At 59.5% G+C, this 19,746-nt stretch overlaps 2 protein-coding genes across 8 annotated transcripts in view; one reads left to right on the top strand and one right to left on the bottom strand.

Moving 5' to 3' along the window:
* The window catches only part of SFI1 (SFI1 centrin binding protein), a 95,346-nt gene extending 89,456 nt beyond the window's left edge, over positions 1-5,890 (top strand). For 3 of the 4 annotated variants that reach the window (XM_087423936.1, XM_087423935.1, XM_014786953.2), the window contains 9 exons: positions 4-78; positions 884-958; positions 1,099-1,275; positions 1,352-1,614; positions 2,636-2,740; positions 2,888-3,119; positions 4,479-4,816; positions 5,459-5,570; positions 5,652-5,890. In XM_087423936.1, the coding sequence (XP_087280062.1) occupies positions 4-78; positions 884-958; positions 1,099-1,275; positions 1,352-1,614; positions 2,636-2,740; positions 2,888-3,119; positions 4,479-4,816; positions 5,459-5,570; positions 5,652-5,756 (1,482 nt within the window). In that variant the 3' untranslated portion in view covers positions 5,757-5,890. Of the gene's footprint in view, positions 1-3; positions 79-883; positions 959-1,098; positions 1,276-1,351; positions 1,615-2,635; positions 2,741-2,887; positions 3,120-4,478; positions 4,817-5,458 lie in introns of all 4 variants that reach the window. The other variant, XM_014786952.2, reaches the window with a different exon arrangement.
* The window catches only part of PISD (phosphatidylserine decarboxylase), a 38,097-nt gene continuing 24,186 nt past the window's right edge, over positions 5,836-19,746 (bottom strand). Inside the window, exons 1-8 of one of the 4 annotated variants that reach the window (XM_004429745.3) lie at positions 17,242-17,326; positions 12,769-13,017; positions 10,857-11,022; positions 9,175-9,411; positions 8,827-8,965; positions 8,433-8,579; positions 7,749-7,909; positions 5,836-7,155 (exon numbers count right to left, since the gene is read on the bottom strand). In XM_004429745.3, coding sequence (XP_004429802.1) covers positions 6,931-7,155; positions 7,749-7,909; positions 8,433-8,579; positions 8,827-8,965; positions 9,175-9,411; positions 10,857-11,022; positions 12,769-12,818 — 1,125 coding nt within the window. In that variant the 5' untranslated portion in view covers positions 12,819-13,017; positions 17,242-17,326 and the 3' untranslated portion in view covers positions 5,836-6,930. Of the gene's footprint in view, positions 7,156-7,748; positions 7,910-8,432; positions 8,580-8,826; positions 8,966-9,174; positions 9,412-10,856; positions 11,023-12,595; positions 13,018-17,241; positions 17,327-19,746 lie in introns of those variants that run through there. The other 3 variants (XM_087423937.1, XM_087423940.1, XM_087423938.1) reach the window with 3 other exon arrangements.

The following is a 19,746-nucleotide window of genomic DNA, read 5'->3' as shown; positions in this document are numbered from 1 at the left end:
CAGCTCCTGCATAGGCAGGGCGCCCGACTCCGGGCCCAGACACTCAGCCGGTCTTGCTTCTGCCAGTGGAGACAGCAGGTGGGAGCCATAGAGAAGCCCCTTCTCCCTTCCCCCTCCTTCCACTGCCTCCTGAGCCCACGCCTCTAGTTCAACATTGTTTTTTTTTTTAAAGATTTTATTTATTTATTTATTTTCCCCCCAAAGCCCCAGTAGATAGTTGTATGTCATATTTGCACAGCCTTCTAGCCGCTGTACGTGGGACACGGCCTCAGCATGGCCGGAGAAGCGGTGCGTCGGTGCGCGCCCAGGATCCGAACCCGGGCCGCCAGCAGCGGAGCGCACGCACTTAACTGCTAAGCCACGGGGCCGGCCCTAGTTCAACATTTTTAATGTCACTCTTGTCCCAGGGCTCCTCTCAGTCATTTTCCCGGCACTGGCAGCTTCCTTCCACCTGTGCCTGTATGAGGCCAAGTCACTTCAGCCCCTGTTCCTACAGTGTCACATTAAAAAATACATCAGGGTAATATCCAAAAGTTAATATGAAATGCATTTTAAGTCTTTGCCGAGGCCTTGATAAAACACTAGGCGAGATTGCATCATGCTCAGCAGTGTGTCTCTGTCACACACACGTGTCCCTCTCACTCTCTGGATTGTAATGCCAGCTGTCCCCAGCCTTTCTCCCACTTGTTCCCTCCCCCCAGAGCTCTTTGCCTTTGTTCTTTCCAAAAGATTATTCCTTGATCCACCACCTCAGGGCCTGGCAGGGCCTGAGGAGTGGAGATGGGCGGCGCCCAACTAGAGGGGTCTGAGAGTGACCAGGGCCATGTGGTCAGGGTGGCCTCCCTGAAGGTGGTTTCCGTAATCTTGTTTTTCTGGCCTGTAGCTGGTGAACAGGAGGCGGGAGCAGCAGGGCACAGCACGGGCCCTGTGGTTCTGGTCCTTCTCACTACAGGCAAAGGTAATGGGGGCTCCGCATCCCACTGCTCCTGCCTCTCCCAGGAGCAGACTGTGCCTCGGTGGAGGGCAGGGTGAGTGGTGGGCACAGCCCCGGGAGGAGCCTAAGCAGGGAGAACTAGGCCTCACCTCCTCTCCCCGGAGGTGTGGGCTGCATGGCTGGGCTTAGTGCTGGAAAAGAGGAGAAAGAAGGCACGTCTGGAGCGGGCGGTGCAGGCCTACCACCAGCAGCTGCTCCAGGAGGGCGTCACGCACCTCCTGCGGTTCGCAGCTGGCATGAAGGCCTTCCGGCAGCAGCTGCATGCCCAGCAGCAGGTGCAGGTAGGCCCAGGGACCCCCACCCCTTCTTGTGGGGAGTGGGCAAGCACGGCATGATCTGACCAGAGGCCGGTTGCAGGCAGCCCACAGTCTCCACCGTGCAGTCCATCGCTGTGCCATGCTCTGGAAACAGAAGGTGCTGGGGTGGGGCAGGGAGGCTCAGCCCCCCACATCCACCGTGCCCAGCAGGAGAGTGACATTTGAGGGTCCTCTTCCCAACCGCATCGCTGCTGGGGCTGGGGATGCTGCCCTGGAGACCAAGAGGCCAAGAACTCCTCATGGGCCTCGGGGAGCTCTAGGCAGCCTGACCCTGGCTGCTGGGGACCCCCAACTCCTGGAGCTGTGAGTAGCCCATCTCTTGCTGCTTCTCCTCGCTTCCACCTGGGGCAAAGCTTGGACTGCACAGGAGGGAGGACACTGGGCCCTGAGGGTCACAACTGAGCCGCTCCGACCCCTCTCTCCAGCAGGATCCCGTCCCTCCCATTCTGCTGGGCCCTAACTGGGCCCGCAGCCTCTGTCCCTCCTGGGCGCGGGGGAGAGAACATGTAGTTAGCAAAAGGAATGGGCTGTAGGGCAGCCCCGCCCTCCTGTCTCCAGACCTGCCAGTCTCCCCACTTCTCCCCTTATGGCCGGGAAATACACTCCCTCTAGGAAACCCCACTTCCCCCGCAACCCTTTTTCTCCCCAAAGCCCCAGTAGATAGTTGTATGTCATAGTTGCACATCCTGCTAGTTGCTGTATGTGGGACGCAGCCTCAGCATGGCCGGACAAGTGGTCCGTCAGTGTGCGCCCGGGATCCAAACCCAGGCTGCCAGTAGTGCAGCGCACGCACTTAACCACTAAGCCACGGGGCCGGCCCCTTGGAAACCCCACTTTTTGTGACCTGGCTCTTGCCCCATCCTCACACACCATGCTGATGTAGCTGTCAGCTGTCAGAGTGACCAGCACTGCCTGAGCCTGGCGGACAGGTCGCCGGCGGGGAGGGACACCGGCCTGGGTCTCTGTCCTGCTCTGCCTCCCTCACCACCTGACCCTAACAAGGGCCTGACCCTGACAAGCCTGCTGCCCCTGTGACGTGGGACGAGTACCTGCGTCACCTGGGTTGCTTTAGAGGTCAGATGAGATGATGTGGGTGAGGCATCCCCGTGGCCTCAGGCCTGCTTCATTGGAATTTCTAGAAGTTTCATGTGGCTCAGGCCCACCCCAGCTCACCTGCTGACCTTGGGCAAGAGCCTTTCCTTCTCTGGCCTTCAGTCTCCCTATAAGATTGGAGGGGTCAGACTGGATGACCTGTTCCCCAGAGGTCTCAGGCCCCCTGTAGCCCCTGAGCAGCCTGGAGGAACGGGCCCATGTTTCTTCCCAGCAGTGCTGCCCGCTCGGCAAGGAGGCAGCCTCGATGCCCAGACTTCTTGCTGCAGCCTGTGCAGAGCCAGAGGCCCCTGGGTTGTGGCACCCTCACGGGGCAGGGGTAGGTCATGTGGTCCTGGGCCCCTGAGAGCAGGTGGTACCTCCATCTGGGGCCTGTGATTTGGGGCCTTAAGGGGGGTGGCCCCCTCTCCTTCCTCCACCTCAGAAGGGTACCATGGCCTGACCAGCTCCTGTCTTCTCCGCTCAGGCTGAAGGTGCTGCGGGAGCGTAGCCTAGGTGTGGCCCAGCCAGCAGGCCCTTCCGTGATGAGGCCCTTCCTGGCAAAGGCCCAGACAGCACTGGTCCCAGGCAGCCCCCTGCCCCAGCCCAGGGCCCTGCCGGGCCTCCCTGACCTGAAGCTGCCCCCCACAGCAAATACAGGCCCGGAGCTGCTGCCCCCTTCCTCCTTCATGCCACGTGGGGCACAAGCACCCTCCAGGGTAAGTCCTCCCTGGGCACCTGGGGTCCTGTTCTTTGGTCTGGCCTTTGGTGCTCTTTCTCACGCACTTGGGACTATAACCACAGCTGTGCTCATTGTTTCTGGAACACTCCTGGCTCAGGAAGATGCAGGGAAGGCACTCATTCATTCACCAATATAGGTGCCGCTGTCCTAGGGACACAGCAGTGAACAGGCTGCTGCTCGTGAGGCTTATCTCTTAGTGACAGAGACTAAAGAAAACCCCCGAATGCAGACAAATGAAGAGACTGCAGATCATGGAGGGTCGTGCAGGCCCTGGTGAAATATTTGGATCTTAAGAAGAGTAGGAAGTTTTGGAGGGTGTTTGGCTGCTGTGATGCAATGGTCCAGCAGAAGGTGCTGGTGGCCGGGACTCAGGGGGTGGCTGTAAACCTTCAGTGGGAGGCAAAGTAGGCAGGACTTGCTCTGATGGGTTTGATAAGAGAGTGAAGGAAGGAATCCAGGATGGCTCCTGGGTTTCTGGCTTGAATAATTTAGGAAATAATGAGTTCTTTTACTGAAAGAGGGGAAACTGGGGGTGGGGACCCATTTGGGGTGAAGCCTGAAGAGTCTGTCGTAAACTTGTCAGATCAGAAAAAGCAACAAGATTTTGAGTTTGGCCTTCAGGGAAGAGGTCAGGGCTGGAGATCAAAATTGGGAATCTGCAGCACAGGTTGAAGGTAAACCCCTGGGAACCGATGAGGTCCCTCAGGAGGAGAGGGCCCTCGGCTCCTGGGGCATATGACATCAAAGTGGAGGAGTCTGGGCAGGGAGCTGTGAGAAAGCACGAGTGCTCAGAATGGAGAAGACAGCAGCAGGGTTGGGCCATCCCAAGGAGCTGGTGTCTGAAGAGAGTGTGACTTAAGCCAGAGTGGTGAGGGAGTAGCGGGTGACAGGAGAGAGTCCATTGTCACCAGAGGACATTGTAACCAGGAAGGAATGGAGGAGGGTTGTAGGTGTGTGGTTGGACAAGGAAAACAATTGTCTCTGACCACTTTTCTCACTGAAGTGCAAGGTCACAGCTGAGTAGGCGGGGGTGAAAGGTCAGTAAGGCTTGAAACAGCTGCTTGGGCAGTGCTGAGCCAGGCCCTGGGGAAGGCGTGGGAACCGACTACAAAGGTGTAAGGTGCTCCCTGGGTTGCTGGTGGGACGTTCTCCATTGGTTTCAGGTCTTGAAGGAAGAGGCAGGGCCATACTGGGTGAGCCGGCTGCGGCAGATGTGGGGAAGCCCAGCTCCTGGGGCCTTGCCTAACCCAACCCCCACCGACAGTGGGCAGCCTCAGTGCCCCCTCCCCAGCCTTCCTCTTGCCCTCCTTGCTCAGTTTCCATCCTTCCTTTATAGGTGTCAGCACTGCCAACCACCCCTGGGCTTATGCCCCAGGCCTCACCATCCCTGGCCAGTGTCCCCGACCCCCGCCTGCTCCTTCCTGGGGACTTCACAGGCACCGGGCGTAGGCCTGGCTCTGAAACTGCAGGTGTGCACCTGAGGCCCGTCAGAGCAGCGAGCACTCGTACCACTCCCAGCACCTGGGGTCCCTCTATTCAGCCTGGGCCGGGCTGGGAGGGTGGTCCAGATCAAGCTTATTCTCCTTTTATCACGGGCCACACCGACCTGGAGGCTGAGCTTGAGGGTATCCAGCAGCAACTGCAGGACTACCAGACCATGAAGCAGAACCTCTGGTAAGACTCAGGCTGCCACTCGTCCCCAGGGACAGTGGGGGGGCTCTGTCTCCCCAGAGCTGGCTGCCGGGGTCCTGGGGGTGATGCATCTACGCTATGCCAGCACCCCGCACACAGGTGGCACTTGTACCTCTCAGTCGTGCTCAGGAAGGCTCTGGTCAGCCTTATCTGTGGGCCAGGGGACGACAAAGCTGAGCAAAACTTTGAACTTGACTGGGTCATGTGGAAGCCAGGCCAGTGGTCTACCCAGTGATTGTGAGTATTGTGACACAGGAAGACAGAGGTGCAGAGAAGACGGGCCTGGGCCCCAGCTGCATAGTCAGCTGTCCAGTCTTGCCTGTGGTCTGGGTCCAGAGCCCACCTCTCCCATGCTCAGGCCAGGGACCATCAAGACAAGTAGCAGCCTTGGAGACTGGAGGAAAGTGGGCGGATCCCCCACTGCCAGCTCTGCACAGGGAGAGGAACAGGGAGGGGGTTTCTGCCTGGGCCCCCCTGAGTTGCTGTCTGCGCGCCGGTGGAGGCTGCGAGAGGAACAGGAACAACCCTTCTCCCTCCACCCACATCAGCAGTAGCTGATGTCTGCTTCTCCCCAAGCTGGAGGCTCTGCCAAGGGCCCAGGCAGCAGGCGTCTCACTCCCTCAGGTCCTACCAGCGGCAAGCAAGCAGCCTACGCCGGTGGCTGGAGCTGAGCCGGGAGGAGCCCAGGCCTGAGGACCAGGAAGCAGAGCAGCAGGTGCAGGAAGAACTGCAGGAGGTGAGGCCTCAGGCAGCCCCCGGGGACCAGCTCCCAGGCTGTGCTTCCTCTCAGCTCAGCCTGTCCCTCCCTCACCCCCAGGTGGAACTGCAGATCCAGCAGCTGGCCGCTGAGCTCCAGGCCCAGCGCCAGCCCATCAGCACCTGCATCGCCCGCCTCCAGGCCCTGCGGCGGGCTCTGTGCTAGAGTCATCGCCCCAGGGAGACAGGTGCGGGGCTTACGGGAGGCCTCAGCCCACCTCCAGGAACAGAACACAAAGCTGCGATGAGTTTTATTTTTTTATTTCAAATTGTTGCAATTAAATGAATTACTGTTCAGAAGTCTCCCACTTTTCATACAAAAATACTGTGCTACTGATACAGTTGAAAAAGTTCAAATGGCTTCTCCTGCAGGAGAAATTCACAGCATCCCCAGGAAAGATGAAACCTGGCCCTGTCCCCACCGTCAGTGGCTCCCCAAAGACTGCGTACCTGTTACCTGGGGACAGGTTTTCTAGGCACTGACCCCTTCCCCCAGACACTCCAAGGCTCTTCTTCTGCCTCCAACACAAGCCCCTGAATCAATCAATAGCAGCAACGTCCCCGTATTTTATGTCGGTCTGGATACGGGGCGGGGACGCAAGCTCTCCCCTGGCCCCATTCACTTTGGACACCATTCAGGCGGGTGCAGCAATTGTTCTTGCCTCCTACAGAGTGGACTTGCCAGCTCCAGAAGGTCACTCACTGGGGCCTGCAAAGTGCCACACCATTCGTCACCATCCGCAGAAGATGCTGGCGGAGCCAGGGGTGATGTGTTTAGCCACAAGCACAAAGAAAGACCATTTTTCCCAAAGAGCAGGGTGGGGCAAATAAATTTGGGACAGAAAGCCGTCGCATTAAAGGCCATATGACCCTGCTCTGGGGGGCAGTGCTGGCCCACAGTGCCAGAGGCACCTCACCCCGTGCAGGGGAGGCAGAGGGAGAAGGCCAAAAAGCAGTGATGGAAGGAGCAGCAAGAAGGTATATTTATCACTTATCATCTTAAAATGGAAATCAAGACCAACGGAACGCTCAGCCAGGAGATGTAGGGTCTCCAGTTTATACAGTAGGTTAAAAAGTCTCCCAAAGGGAATCTGAGATCATCCCGGCCTGCACTTTCTTTCTCTTTAGGGTGGGAAGGGACAATGTAGGTCTAGGGCATGATGGGCTCTGACTTCGTCATCTGCACTTCTGGGACAGCAGGGACAGAAGTCACCCACTGTCAGATCCCATGGCCCCAAGACAGTCCACTCCCCGGGACAGCTGCAGAGATTCCCCTCAGAAAGACCCTCCCATTTCTGTTTGGAAAAGATCCCTCGGCATCCACAGCCAGGAAAGAGGCTCTAGAGGGAGCCCAGAGCCTCCCCGAATCGGATTTTCTGTCCTGCTTTCAGCTTGAAGTTGAAGTCCTTGGGGGCCTCAAAGATGAGCACGATGGTGGAGCCCAGGTTGAACTCGCCCAGGTGCTCGCCTTTGCGCATGGGGATGCCCTCCTTGTTGGCGTGCGTCACGAAGCTGAAGTCGTTGTAGGAGCCCTTGCTGTACCTTGGGCTGTTTGTGTGCAGGTCCTGGGGGAGGCCAGGGGGCAGAGCATGTGGAGTCCTACTCCCTGGAGCTTGAACACACGTTTGCTGCCTGTCCCCAACCCAGCTCAGAAAGGGAGGTGGGGACAGGGACTGAGCCTGTGGGCTGTGTACTAGGCCCCAGAGGAACATGGAGGCATCAGAACTGACTACGTTCTCCAGCACAAATGGTGCTGCAAGACCAGCACCCAGGAGGGCAAGGAACAGTCACAAACCGACACCAAGAAAGGCAGCCCTGTGGGCAGGGTGGGCACTGGCCGCGCCCTCACATGCCTGACCTCCAATCAGCATGCCCCACCCCAAGCTCAATATTCCCCTTTCGTTCCCAGCAGAAGCAAAGGGCCAGGCGGGGAGGTTAATTCCCTCCCTCTCCAGGTACCTCCCAACAGGGGCAAGTGGCAGCAAATCTGGGTGGTGGTGGGGGGGCATGCAGAACAGAAGCTCAGAGCCAAGCCTGGCAGGGGGACATGCCCTCCTAGAATTTATAATCCCAACAGATCTGGCTGCATAGGAGATGCGGTGCGGGGACCCTGAGTGGCCCAGCTCTTGGGCTTCCACAGGGCCTGGGCTCTGCTTACCCGGTCGAAGTAGATGCGGATGGAGCCCACGTTGGTGGCCCCCACGGCTGTGAGTGAGAAGAAGCCATGTTTCCAATCCCCAGTCAGGACTACTCGCTCATTGTGGCAGAAGAGCTCTTTGATCCAGCGGGCCATGCCAGGGTTCACGGACATCAGGGAGCCTGTTGGGGGCAGGGACACTGCCACACCCCACCCAGCAGGAGGACTAGCCTCCCACAGCCGGTGTGTCCACTCTGGGACAGCCCAAGACCCAGTGTTGCCCATCATTCCAAGTGCAGAGCAGGCTGGACCCCACCCTGCCCCCGCTGCCCAGGCCCAGCCAGACCAAAACAGTCAATTCCGGGCCTTGGCCACCCAAATCTAGAGCCTGGATCTGCTGACACCAAGCTGAGGATCAGGGGCCTGCCCCGTGGCATAGTGGTTAAGTGCGCGCGCTCCGCTACTGGCGGCCCGGGGCGCGCACCGATGCACCGCTTGTCAGGCCATGCTGTGGTGGCGTCCCATATGAAGTAGAGGAAGATGGGCATGGATGTTAGCCGAGGGCCAGTCTTCCTCAGCACAAAAAGAGGAGGATTGGCATGGATGTTAGCTCAGGACTGATCTTCCCCACACACACACAAAAGCTGAGGACCTCTGTCTGAGGCCCACGGAGGCAGCTCCCACCCACGTGTGACCCTAGCCTACCTGGGAAGTGGCGCCGGTGGGAAACGGTCCAGTCAGTGGGAGAGTGGAAGCAGTGGTAATCCCCGGGGGCCAAGTAGATGACGCAGTGGTAGAGCTCGTTCCCTTCCCGGGTGACCAGCTGGCTCCTGAAGGAGCTGCAGGAGGTGGCTGAGGGGGCAGACACCAGGGCCAGGCTCTCAGACAAGCATCTGATACCACCCAGCATGGAGCCTGCAGTCTGGACTGGGCTCCAGGCAGGCCCAGAAGCTCCAGGTAGAGTGGTTCCTGGCCCATGTGCAGGCCCTCAGTTCTGACAGCCTTCCCAGCATCCCCGACCCACTCCTGTCCATCCTCTGATGTCCAGCCCAGCCAGGCTGCAGCAGGGCTGCCCGGCTGTGACTGGGCAAGGACCCACCTGGTGGGAAAGGCAAGTCCTCTGTGGAGGTGCGCGGGCCCAGGAACGACTCCAGTGAGTAGGTGACCCCTTTCACCTGCTCCACCTCGCAGTTTTTCACCTGCCCAAAGTTGAGGATCTTCCCATCCGACGGGCTGATCTGGAAGGGCCAGGAGAGGCTTGCTGCCAGGGAGGGGAGGGGAGGAGAGGGGACGCAGGGCAGGGCCTCCTTCTCCCTTGGGGCCCAGCCTGGGATGGGCACCCACTGGGCCACCTGTGGAGGCTGCTGGGACTGGTTCCCAAAGGCAGAAGCAAGAATCATGTTTCTAGAGGGAGGAGTGGAAGGCGGTGGGGGGGGGGGGGCCTCACCACGCTGTGCAGGCCACACACGGGCCGGGCCTGCGGCTTCAGCTTGCGCCGGAAGAACTCGCTGAGGTTGCGGTAGTGGTGCAGGTCCTCCACAGCGGCCTCCTTCATGTTCACCCCGAAGGTCCAGATGTATAGGCTGTAGACAGGCCTGCGCAGCCAATGCGGCAGCTCTACTTGGTTGAGGCGGCCCCAGGCCCGCGACAGCAAGCGCGTTGGTACCGACTTGTACAGGGCCACCTGCAGGCCACAGGCAGGCAGATGAGATGGCCACACTGCGTGCCCGCCCCCTGCCCCTCCCAGTCTGCCAACCCCCATGATGGCTTTGTGATGTGATTGTTTCTCACTAGGAACTGGACTGAGCTTCCCAAATACTCTCACAAACTGAGTACTGGCAGAGGCCGAGACCATGACACAGTGACTTACTACTCAGGTGTTCCAGTCATTTAATGCAGAGGTCGAATAGCAACCGGCCTAGTCCCCAGGGAGACACTGGCCAGCACAGTCTTTCTTCTTGAAGGGGGGGCATTAATGGATCTGACAGCATCCCAGAGAGGCTCTGGCAGGAGGCAGTGCTGCCTCTGTCCCGGACCAGCACACGTAGGAGCAGGAGGCCCCGAGTGCACGGAAAGTCTACAGCCAAAGCGAACATGCTCATCCTAACAGGAAGCAAGGAGAACACTCCCAAGCCCCCCAGGGTCAGGACTTTTGTGTGCAGATGCGCTGTATCATTATCGTCTGGGCCAGCACTCAGAGGGCCTGGACTTGCCATGCCGGTTGCTCAGAGGCATTCTCCTGTGACTGGGCCAGTCCACAAAGCTGTCTGCACCTGGGGCTCCTCCCAGGAGGCAGAGGGGAATTGGCCCCTCCATCCAAAAATATCAGGGCCAGGAGACCTGGAAGAAGCAGCCTCTGAAACCTCAGGTGCTGCTGCCACAGTGGGACCTGCCTCTAATCGGCAGCGGCTGCTTGTCTGAACACAACCAAGACACCAAGTCCCGAAGGTGTAAAAGTAATTTCATTCCAACTTTAAACACCTCTACAAGGTACTGAATTAGTGGCACCCAGAACTCCTCCTAGCTGACGCCCATCCACTGGAGCAGCCCAGGGCTGCCGTATGACCTCAGGTCTAATGCCCAGTGCCCCTTAGATGCCCTTGAGCTTTCAAGCCCTCAAGACATCCAGTGGGGCTGTCCAAGGGCCCAGGAGCAGGGTTTCCTTTATGGGGTCAGCCTGTCCAGAGAGCCCAGGGCTGCCAAGTCCTCAAAGGCATCCTCACCCCCAAGGGGCCCAACAGCCTCCAGCCTTCCTGAACCACCCTCTGGCAGCCAGGAATTAATTTGGATTCTTCTCAAAATCATCTCTAAGCTCTCTTCTGCCTGAACACAGGAAATCAGATAGAAACCATTTTCTGAATGCCCAGTGTGGGTTCTTTCCAGAAGCAGAGCCCCCAATGGCACGAGTGCAGGCAGTGGGCAGCAAGCCCTTGGTCACCTGTCTGCAGCCCACACGGCCACCAACCAGCCCAGCCTTCTCAACTGACATGCCCTTCAACACAACCCTCTGGGAGGGCTCAGCCTCCACAGCCATCACCTCTAATCTGACAACTGTCTCCTCGGGCTCCTGGGCCCCAACCTCAGGCCTGCCGAGGGGGAGCGCCGGGCCAGCAGCCTGCACACACTTACCCTGCTCACGGGCCTCCATCCCACCCGGCTGAGCGGTCTGAGGGCACCGAAGGGCAGGAGGTAGTAGAGGACGGTCAGGGGCCAGGAGCGCAGTTTCAGGGCGGGTCTGGACATGCAGCTCAACTGTCCCAGCCTCCGCCTCAGGGCCAGCTGGGGGAAGTGCAACCTGCAGGGCATATGTCCACGCACGGCCAGGGTCAGCGGCCAGGGTCTGGGAGGGACTGGGAGGCCCCGCCCCACCCCAGGCAGTGCCATTCCTGTCCCCCCCACCCTCAGCAAGCTCGCCCCTCAATGGAATCCGGGAGCACTGGCTGTGCCCCTTCATCCCAATACCATTCTGAGTCGGAGGCTTGGCTGCCTCTAGTCGGCAGACTCACTTCCCGGTCTCTCCCACCTGCCTGCCAGCTGAGGCGAACGGGGAATCAGAGGTAGCCGAGGCACAGCGGGTTAGGCCCAGCACCTCGCACACGGAGCAGTTTCTGAACATGGGAGGGGCCCCAGCAAGGGCCTTCAGGGCTAAGCACCGCCTGGGCCCAGCACGGGGAAGACAGGGTGCAGAGCCTGCCTCTCAGCCCCCCACCCTCCCGGGCCAGCTCCACCTGCACAGACGCTGGGAGATCTAGTCTCATCTCCCTGAGCCCCCAGCAGCACAGCACAGCGCACAGCAGCGGGGAAGCCATTGCTACCATCCCATTGCAGGATCTGGGAAAACCCCTTCATGGCTCCAAGCCTCAGTTCCTCATCTGATAAAATTAAGGGATCGGGCCGGGCCTGATAAGATCCCAAAGGAAAGCACACAGGAACATGCTCGTGCGCACACACACGCACGCACTCCCCCACTCCAGCAACAGCTACCGCTTCATCCATCTGTATGGTCTTCCTACATCAGGTCAGGTTCTCTAAAACCAATCCAGAGGTTGGTGGAGGAACCTCCCCAATCCTCAGGCCACCTCCCAGGTCTGCTGGGGCTGCACGCCTGGCCCAGGCCCCTCCTTTCAGCAAAGGTGGGTGGGCCTTTCCCCAGACCCCACCAGCCCAAATTCAGTGCATTCAGCACAGGCTCAGCCTTGCAGGAGTCGCAGAGGCTGGGATGGGCCTTTCCACCAGAACCCTGGCCTCCTGAGGCACAACTGGCAGACCGGAGTCCCCATGCCTAGGCCCTAGAAAATGCTCCTGAGGCCCCAGTATAGCCCTCAGGAGACCACACTGCCACCTACTCTGAGAATGTCCCTAGGCCTCGGTTTCCTCATCTGCAAAAAAACTGCATTCAACTGGACAATGTAAGGCCCCATCCGTGCCCATACGCTCTCACACAAGCCATGTCCTCTGCCCCCAGTTGCTGAACAAATGAAGGAACAAAGAGGCACCTCAGCTGATACTAAAGCAGCAAACATGGAGAACTGAGCTGAGGGCCGGGCCCTGCAGTTCCAGGATGGCAATGGAAGCTGATGCATCTCCACAGCTTCCCACACTCCCTGCGTTCATCCTCTCCCCCATCCCACCCCAGCCTGTTTTAGAAAGGTCCAGGAAGGCAGTAGGGACCAAGCGAAGCAAGACAAATCACTGCTCTCCCCCAGGGCTTCCCCACCAGCCCTGCTCACTGCAGAAGCACGGTGACCAATCCTGACGAGCTGCACCCTCCTCAGCGGAGTGGGGGCACATGGGGGAGGGGGCCTGGAGCAGCAGTTAAGGTGCAGCACAGACACAGGGCCACCAGCTCGCTCTGTCTCCCCAGGTACCTGAAGTGGGTTCTCCGACTCAGGCCCCCAGGGCCGGGCCCCTCCAACCGTGGGGGCTGATCCCCTGGCCCCCTGCTGCCACCTCCACCGTGGGGCCGCTGGACATGAACTCTAACCTTCCGGAGGTCGTGGTGGGGCACACTGGGGTTAGGACGCTGCCTGCAGCATCTCACCATTTCGCTGCGCGGAGCTCCGGTCCTCGCCGCGCCTCTGACTGACACATGGTGGGCGGCGCAGGGAGGGCGGCGCCAGGCACGCTCGCCTTTGTTTCTCCTCCTTCCTCCCTTCCCCCCAGCCAGAGGCGCTCCTGCGCTGCCACTGCTCCACGGGCACTGCCTCCGCCAGGCCGCCTGGTGGCTGGTGGGCCGCTTCCCTGGCTTGGTTCGGTCGGCGGCTCACAGGGCGCAGGTTAGAGGTCGCGGCTAATGGCAAAGACAGGCAGTGGTCACACACCTGCTTGGGAAGCTGCTCGGGGCCTGGGGCACAAGCCCCTACAACTCGGCCCCCTGTGTCCCCAGGCTCAGCTCAGTGAGCTGATGGCAGGGAGGGGGCCAGGCACCTCTGGGCCCAAGGTGCACCAGCAGGAATCCGAGCCTTGTGCTCCAGGCCGGGGCCCAGCGTCGGCCTGTCTGCGGCTTGGGTGGCCCCTCCCTCGCCAGGACCTGACCCATTTTCCATTCAGGTGACAAAACAGCATCTGAGGAATGAGGGAGCAGGAAGGAGAGCATGGTGGGCAAGACCCAGGGCATCTGACCTGCTCTGGCTCTCCTCACCGCACCGCGCCCTCCCAGCCTCAGAGCCCCCATTCCTGGCACCGACCCCCCAAGGCCTCCTCAGAAGATGAGCACCTGGCTGACCTCAGGGAAAACGGCGTGGAGGTGGGGCCGGACTGAAGCCCACACAGCTCCACCCGCCCTGCTCATCTCTGCTTTGAAACAGCACTCTGGCCAGCACTTGGCCGGCGGGCCCTGCCTGGCCATCAGGGAGGACACGCCCAGCCTCCACAAAGCCCTTGCAGTCTGCCCTCACAGATAAAACACCCTCACAGATAACAGGGAAGGAAGACGGCAAACATTGCACAGTTGTTGCTGTCTCAGCCCAGGGTAGTCAAGGCCCCGGGGATGTTGCCCCACCGGCCTGGCCTCCAATCCCAAACGCAGGCTGGAAGGGGGCAGGCGCCTGCCGCCATCTTTATATGAAGAAATGTGGGCCCCAAGAGCTGCTCCTAAGGTAGGGAACTGACCAGCTGAGGACCCTGTCCCAGGACAACTCCAACCCCCCCACAGCCAAGGCACTGTGACAGAGTAAGAGGCCCCAACTCCGACATGGCCCTACCCACACAAGGGTAGACGTCTGACGCCCGGCAAACGCACCTCAGCCACAGAGGTGAAAATGCCGGCCCTGGCACCTGCCTGGAGGGTCCACGAGTCCCTGGGTGTGCTGTGGCCTGTGGGAGCCGGGGCAAGGCCGACTAAGCACAGATTTCCGCCTCCGGCAGAGGAAGTGGCGAGGCCTGGCCCACTCCAGACCCCTCCAGCCGAGCTCATCTCCCTAGGCCGCTCGCCTTGAGGGCGCCCTCCCCCCAGGCTTCACCCAAAAGCAGACTTGTAGTGTAAGCCTCCTCCCGCCCCAAAAGCCAGGCCCTCCTGCCCTGAAATGCTCCTGCCCCAGGCCCGTGCTGAGCCTCCCACTAACTTTCGCATCCACAATGGTCAGGGCTCCTCGACCACACGGCCCACGTACTGAGCACACCTCCCCTCCCCAGCCCACCAGGCCCTGGGGCCCCACCCTGGCCTCCAGTCAGTTCCCCAGGGAAACAGGCCCAGACGGGTGATAGGCAGTCGGGGCTGAGGCTGGTGCTTGGCTGCCAGTATGAGGCTCTTTCCTTGAGTCTAGAAACTCTAGAAAGCTCAGACTGAGCAGACACCCAGGATTCACTATGGGGAGCAGCAAGGCCTTGTGGGAGGGGACGGGAGCCCCAGTCTCCTCCTGCCAATTTTCCTCGCTGTCCTACCATGTGGGGCAGTGATGACCGCAGCACACTGTCAGAAAGGCACGTTCAGGAGCCCAGACAAACCCAGCTTGGCCCAAACCCTCAGGACCTCAAAGCAGATTTCCGCATGCGCCTCTGCATTTCATTCTCCCCCAGGGCCTCCAGTCCAGGGGCTTGGCCGGGCCAGGCAGCCCACCAGTGCAGGGTGGGTCCTCATTCCTCCCCCTGCAGTGGAAAGAGCTCAAGGGGAACCAGCCCAAGGAGTGGCTGTCCTGGAGGGACTGCCCTGAGGGGGCGGGCAGGGGGTCCTCCCGCCCTCATTCTTCCCTCTGTCACTACCATACCTCCTCTTTTAAAATGAGACACTAAGACCAGGGTGTCAAGCTTCTTCCAAATCACTATCTGTGGGTCCAAAAGGCCCCCAGGGAGCAGATATGAATTCAGCTGTTCCCCAGGAAACAGGCCCGGCACCCTCTGTCCAGCTCAGAGCTGCAGGATGGAGGAAAGGGGGTCCCTAGAGGTCACTTCTTCTCACTTCCCAAGGGCAGAGCCACTTCCTTGGCCAAGAGTGCTCATGGCCTCCCCATCTCAGAGCCCTACTTGCCCTCCGCACCTGCCACAGCCCCTGAAGCCCAAGCCAGAGCTTTCTCCCTTCTCTGGCTCCCTGAGGGCAACTGGGGGGACTCAGGCCCGGATGACAAACCTGCAAGGAGGGCACCCTGAAGCAGGGAAGTGCAGACACCTTCCCTCTCTCAAGGACATTCTGTGGAGTTTGGGTCTGTGACCAGTAGGACTTTAAAGTCATTACATGGCCTAAGGGCCAGCCACTTGGAACATGAGAACTCAGAGTGGCTTTGGTGGAGGACAGGGACAATCTGGTTACTGCAATCCTGGCTGCCCTCCTCCCACCCCCGCCCTGAGAGCTGGGAAAGGCCTTGCAAGTCACAGGTGCCCTGTGAGTCTGTCTCCTCATCTGGAAAATGGGAAAAGTCATTCCTTCTGCTCGCCCCCCTTGAGGCTCAGGTCATAACTGTGACCATGGCCCAGAACAACTCTGCTCAGAAACCCTGCACCTCACTTCCACCCAAGAGTTTGGTGCAGCTTCATCCCCCAGACCTGGCTCCCAGATCCAGAGGAGACCTCACCTCCCTTTCCAAGCCCACACCCTGGGAGGACAGAGGTTTGCTATCGCTGGCAAGCTGGAAGGAACAGGGCGGAGGCGGCAGTTCTTAAAGAGGCGCCCAAACAGCAGGGGCAGTGGCTGCCCCTCTGAGTAGGAAACAATGGCCCAACAGGACCACATGTGGGGAGCGGATCACCTTTGTCAGGATGTGCTGTTCTAGGGGTGCACACCCAAGCAGTGCTGCAACGTCCCCATCTGCCCCTCACTGCCCGGGACGAGGGCAACAATACCCCCTCAGTGGAATGGAATGTTCCAACTGAAGTCCAATAGACAGACCCAGGCCAGTTTATCACTTACTATGGGTTTGGGGAGTGGGGGGTGCGTGCTCCTGCCTGGTTTCCTTGAACCTTGGTGTATTCAGGCTTGAGTCTCAGGAAGGCAGTGAGGGAGTCAGGACTGTCTGCCCCCCAACAAGCTCTCCCTGAGCACACAGGGCCTTGCAGCCCTGCATGTGTCAAGCTGAAGACAACCCAAGAATTTGCTCTTGCTCCAAGTGGAAATCTCACTGGGTGCCAGAGTGCCCTCCTGAAGCTTCAGCAGAAACCCCGAGGGCCCCCAAATCATGTGTCTATGGGCCTGACTTTCTGCACACACTCCCACCTGGAGGGCAGGGCCGTTTTCTCCCCCAGCTCCCCGAAAGGATGGCTGCCAGGTAGCTGTGTCCCAGCTTGTGTAATGGGCACCAACCCTTTCTCCTCCTTGTTCCAGAGCTACAAGCAGCCAAAACTTCAAAATAGGGAACAGGGAAATGGATTCTCCCAGGGTGAAACAGGTGAGCCATCTTGGGGAAGGCTTGGGCAAGAGAGGAGGAAAGAAAGAGAAGGGCCCAGAGGTGCCTCTTTCAAGCCTGTGGCCTGGACGCCCATGGGCCTAGGGCAGGGCGAGTGGAGGCAGGGACAGGACTCCCCATAGGTCTTCCCTAAATCTCCCAAAAGAAAGGAATCTTCTTTCGGGCAATTGTTAGCGCCAGTGGGGAATGGAGCTCTGCGAAGGGCAGTGTGCCACCCCTCCCCGCCCCTCAGGCAGGGACATGGTGACAAGTCCAGACACCTCTGGGTCCCAGTGAGGAACAGTGCAGCTTCCCTCTCCCTCCGGTGCTTCCCTCCTGCTCTGGCGCTGTCCCAGGCCCTCTGGGCAGCACTGAGGAAATGAGCCCAGAACTCTCAGGGCAGGAGGGAACAGAGCCCCTGGCACGCCCAGCATTTCCCTTTTTCCCGGCTGGCCGGCCTTACAGGCCAGGAGATGCTACAGGAGGTGGAGGAAGTGAGCTCATCCAGCTGGCCCCGTGACCTGCCATGTGGGACCAGGGGAAGCCCACAGCTCAATTGAGACTGTGGGGTGGGCCCCTCAGGCCCTTGCGGCCCCATGCTGGAAGAAAGTGACCCGCACCCCAGGGACTGGACAGCCCTCCAGCTGCCAGGGCGGGCAGCTCCGAGAAGCCGCCCCTCAGGCCCAGCGAGGCTCACTCACCGGCAGGTGGTCAGCTCCACTCCGCTTCCGCCTGGCCGGCAGCCGACTCCAGGGAGGCCCGGCTCCCGGCGCAGAAGCCTCAGGGGCGGCTGGGCGGGGCTCGGGCTCCAGCCACTCAGACCGCCCAGGGGGCGGGGGCAGGAGGACGACACCAGACCCTGGAAGCCTCGCTCCGCCTTCCAGCCAGGCCCAGCCGCGGCACCCAGGGCCCCTTTAAGAGGAGGGGCTGGACCCAGAGGAGCCAGGGGAGGGCGGCGGGAAGAGGGTACCAGAACTCCAGAACTCGGGTCACAGAACTTCCCGGCGATGCCTCCTGGGGCTGGGGGCCTCTGTCCGGAGTGGTGGCCAGGCTCCCTGGGCTGCTGCCTCCCTCATCACCACCCCCTCCACGCCCTCGCTCCCACCCCATCTGCGCCTCTGGGCAGGCTCGGGGCCTCCACGTGCTGCTGACCTCACGGAGGGCCAGCTTCTCTGGACCGAGCAGAAAGCCACCTCCAGCCACCTCTTCTAGCCCTGGAAACATCAGAAGATGTCTAAGTTGTTGCTCCTTCTTACATCCCAGCCTGAAGACACAGGCTAGCCCCATCCCACCCATGTTGTCTTCTCCACGCAGATACAGGCCTGACATACAAAATCCCCTGGTACAGACTAGCAAACAGGACCCAGTGGACAAGGTCCACCCCGGGGGGCGGAGCATGCAGGCTTCCCCTGCTAGGATGAAGAGCCTTTGGGGTGATTCGTGCTGTGTCTTTCTACCCCACTAGATGGCAGGGACCCAGCCTGCGGGGTCAGCACCCTACCCCCATGCCCACCACTTGGTCAACATGGGATGGATTGAATCAGCTTAACGTTTTTTAGACGAGGGGGAGGGTCTGACGGGGAACACTATTCAACCAAAGAAAAGGTGTGGAATTTAGGAGGCTGACCAGCATCTGCACAGGTCACACCCCAACGCAGCACCCCATCCAGTGGTCAGTTTGCCTCAGGAGGCTCAGTCATCTCTCTCTGGGCTACTGAACAGGGATATAACCCCAGCTACTTCTGACCACTGAGAATTCAGTGGTTCTAAAGCAACGTGTAGAACAGGAAGAGAGCCTACAGGTCTTAGGAAGAGACAGGCAGCTGGGCCAAGGAAGCCTGGAACGGGACACAGTGGGGTGCAGACACGGCCCCACACACCTGTCATCCTCATCTGGATCCAGCCCAAGCAAGCGCTCCATGACAAGATACAGCCCTGGGATGCCGCAGCGGGGAGAAGACAGGTGGGGTCCTGCCTCTTGGATGTCCATGAGATTCGACACCTACAATGCACCAGTAGGGACAGGGAGGCAGGGGTGAGCTAAGCAGAGTTCCAGCCCTTGGGGGCTCAGGTTCCAGCACAGGGCTGGCGAATACCTTACACGCAGTCTGTGCCTCACCGTCTCCTAGCCTGGGCCCACAGCATTCTCTGAGCCCCAATGAGACTTCAGTCCCTTTCTCACCTCCAAGCAATCACCAAGTGAGATGGGATAAAAAGGAGTTCAAGACGCTGACACAGAATCCTAGAAACACTAAATCCCAGAACCGAAAAGATCCTGGAAGACCATTCTGACTTCCCCAAAGCATCTAGTACTTTCAGACCAGGCCACACGGGTTCCCTGAGTAGGGAATAAAACCTATCCCAAGTCAGACTGGGGGTTAGGGGTATCTATGGATCCAAAGCTCAGGTTCCCTTTTGCTGAGCGGCCTCTGGAACGCCGAAGCTCTCCCCGTAAAATGACCAACTGGGCTGCTCCACATCTACCAGAGTTCCCTTCTAACTATTCTTTTTTTTTTTTTTTTTAAAGATTTTATTTATTCAGTTTTTTCCCCCCAAAGCCCCAGTAGATAGTTGTATGTCATAGGTTCACATCCTTCTAGTTGCTGTACGTGGGACTCGGCCTCGCGTTGGACGGAGAAGTGGTGCCTCGGGGCGCTCCCAGGATCCGAACCCGGGCCGTCAGCATCAGAGCGCGCGCACTTAACCGCTAAGCCACGGAGCCGGCCCTCCCTTCTAACTATTCTAATCCTCTCAGGCAGATTGGTATTTAGAAGATTCATAAACCAGTCCGCGGGTCTGCCCTGAAATGAGCCCTCCCTGCCTTCTAACCTGATCTCTACCACATATGTTTCAGTAGGGAAATGCCTTCTGGATTCCAGACAATAGTTAACCAACGATTTCTGGGAAAACCAAAAAACCCTTTGGTAAGTTGACCTTCTCACCCTGAATGTAGTCCCTTCCGGCCACACTCGGTCCTTAATTTCTAGTCTTCCTACCTTGTTTGGATTCCCCTGGGTGGGAGTGCCACCTAGTGCCACTTGGAGGCTCTGCAGGCCCCAGGCCACTTGGCCACAGCACCTGCAGACAGGCGTCCCCCCTCAGTCAACCCACTGTAGCTCCCTGCCAAGTGAATTTCATGCACTACTGTGCCAAGAGACGGAAGGTAGTGGCAGGTGCTGTCTACTAATTTTCATTCCCTGGGGGCC

This window comes from Ceratotherium simum, chromosome 35, assembly GCF_057802395.1.
Source record: "Ceratotherium simum simum isolate JZ-2026a chromosome 35, ASM5780239v1, whole genome shotgun sequence".
NCBI lineage: Eukaryota > Metazoa > Chordata > Mammalia > Perissodactyla > Rhinocerotidae > Ceratotherium > Ceratotherium simum.
The sequence above is the reverse complement of the archived record's forward strand: the minus strand, read 5'-3'. Positions and strand labels throughout refer to the sequence as shown.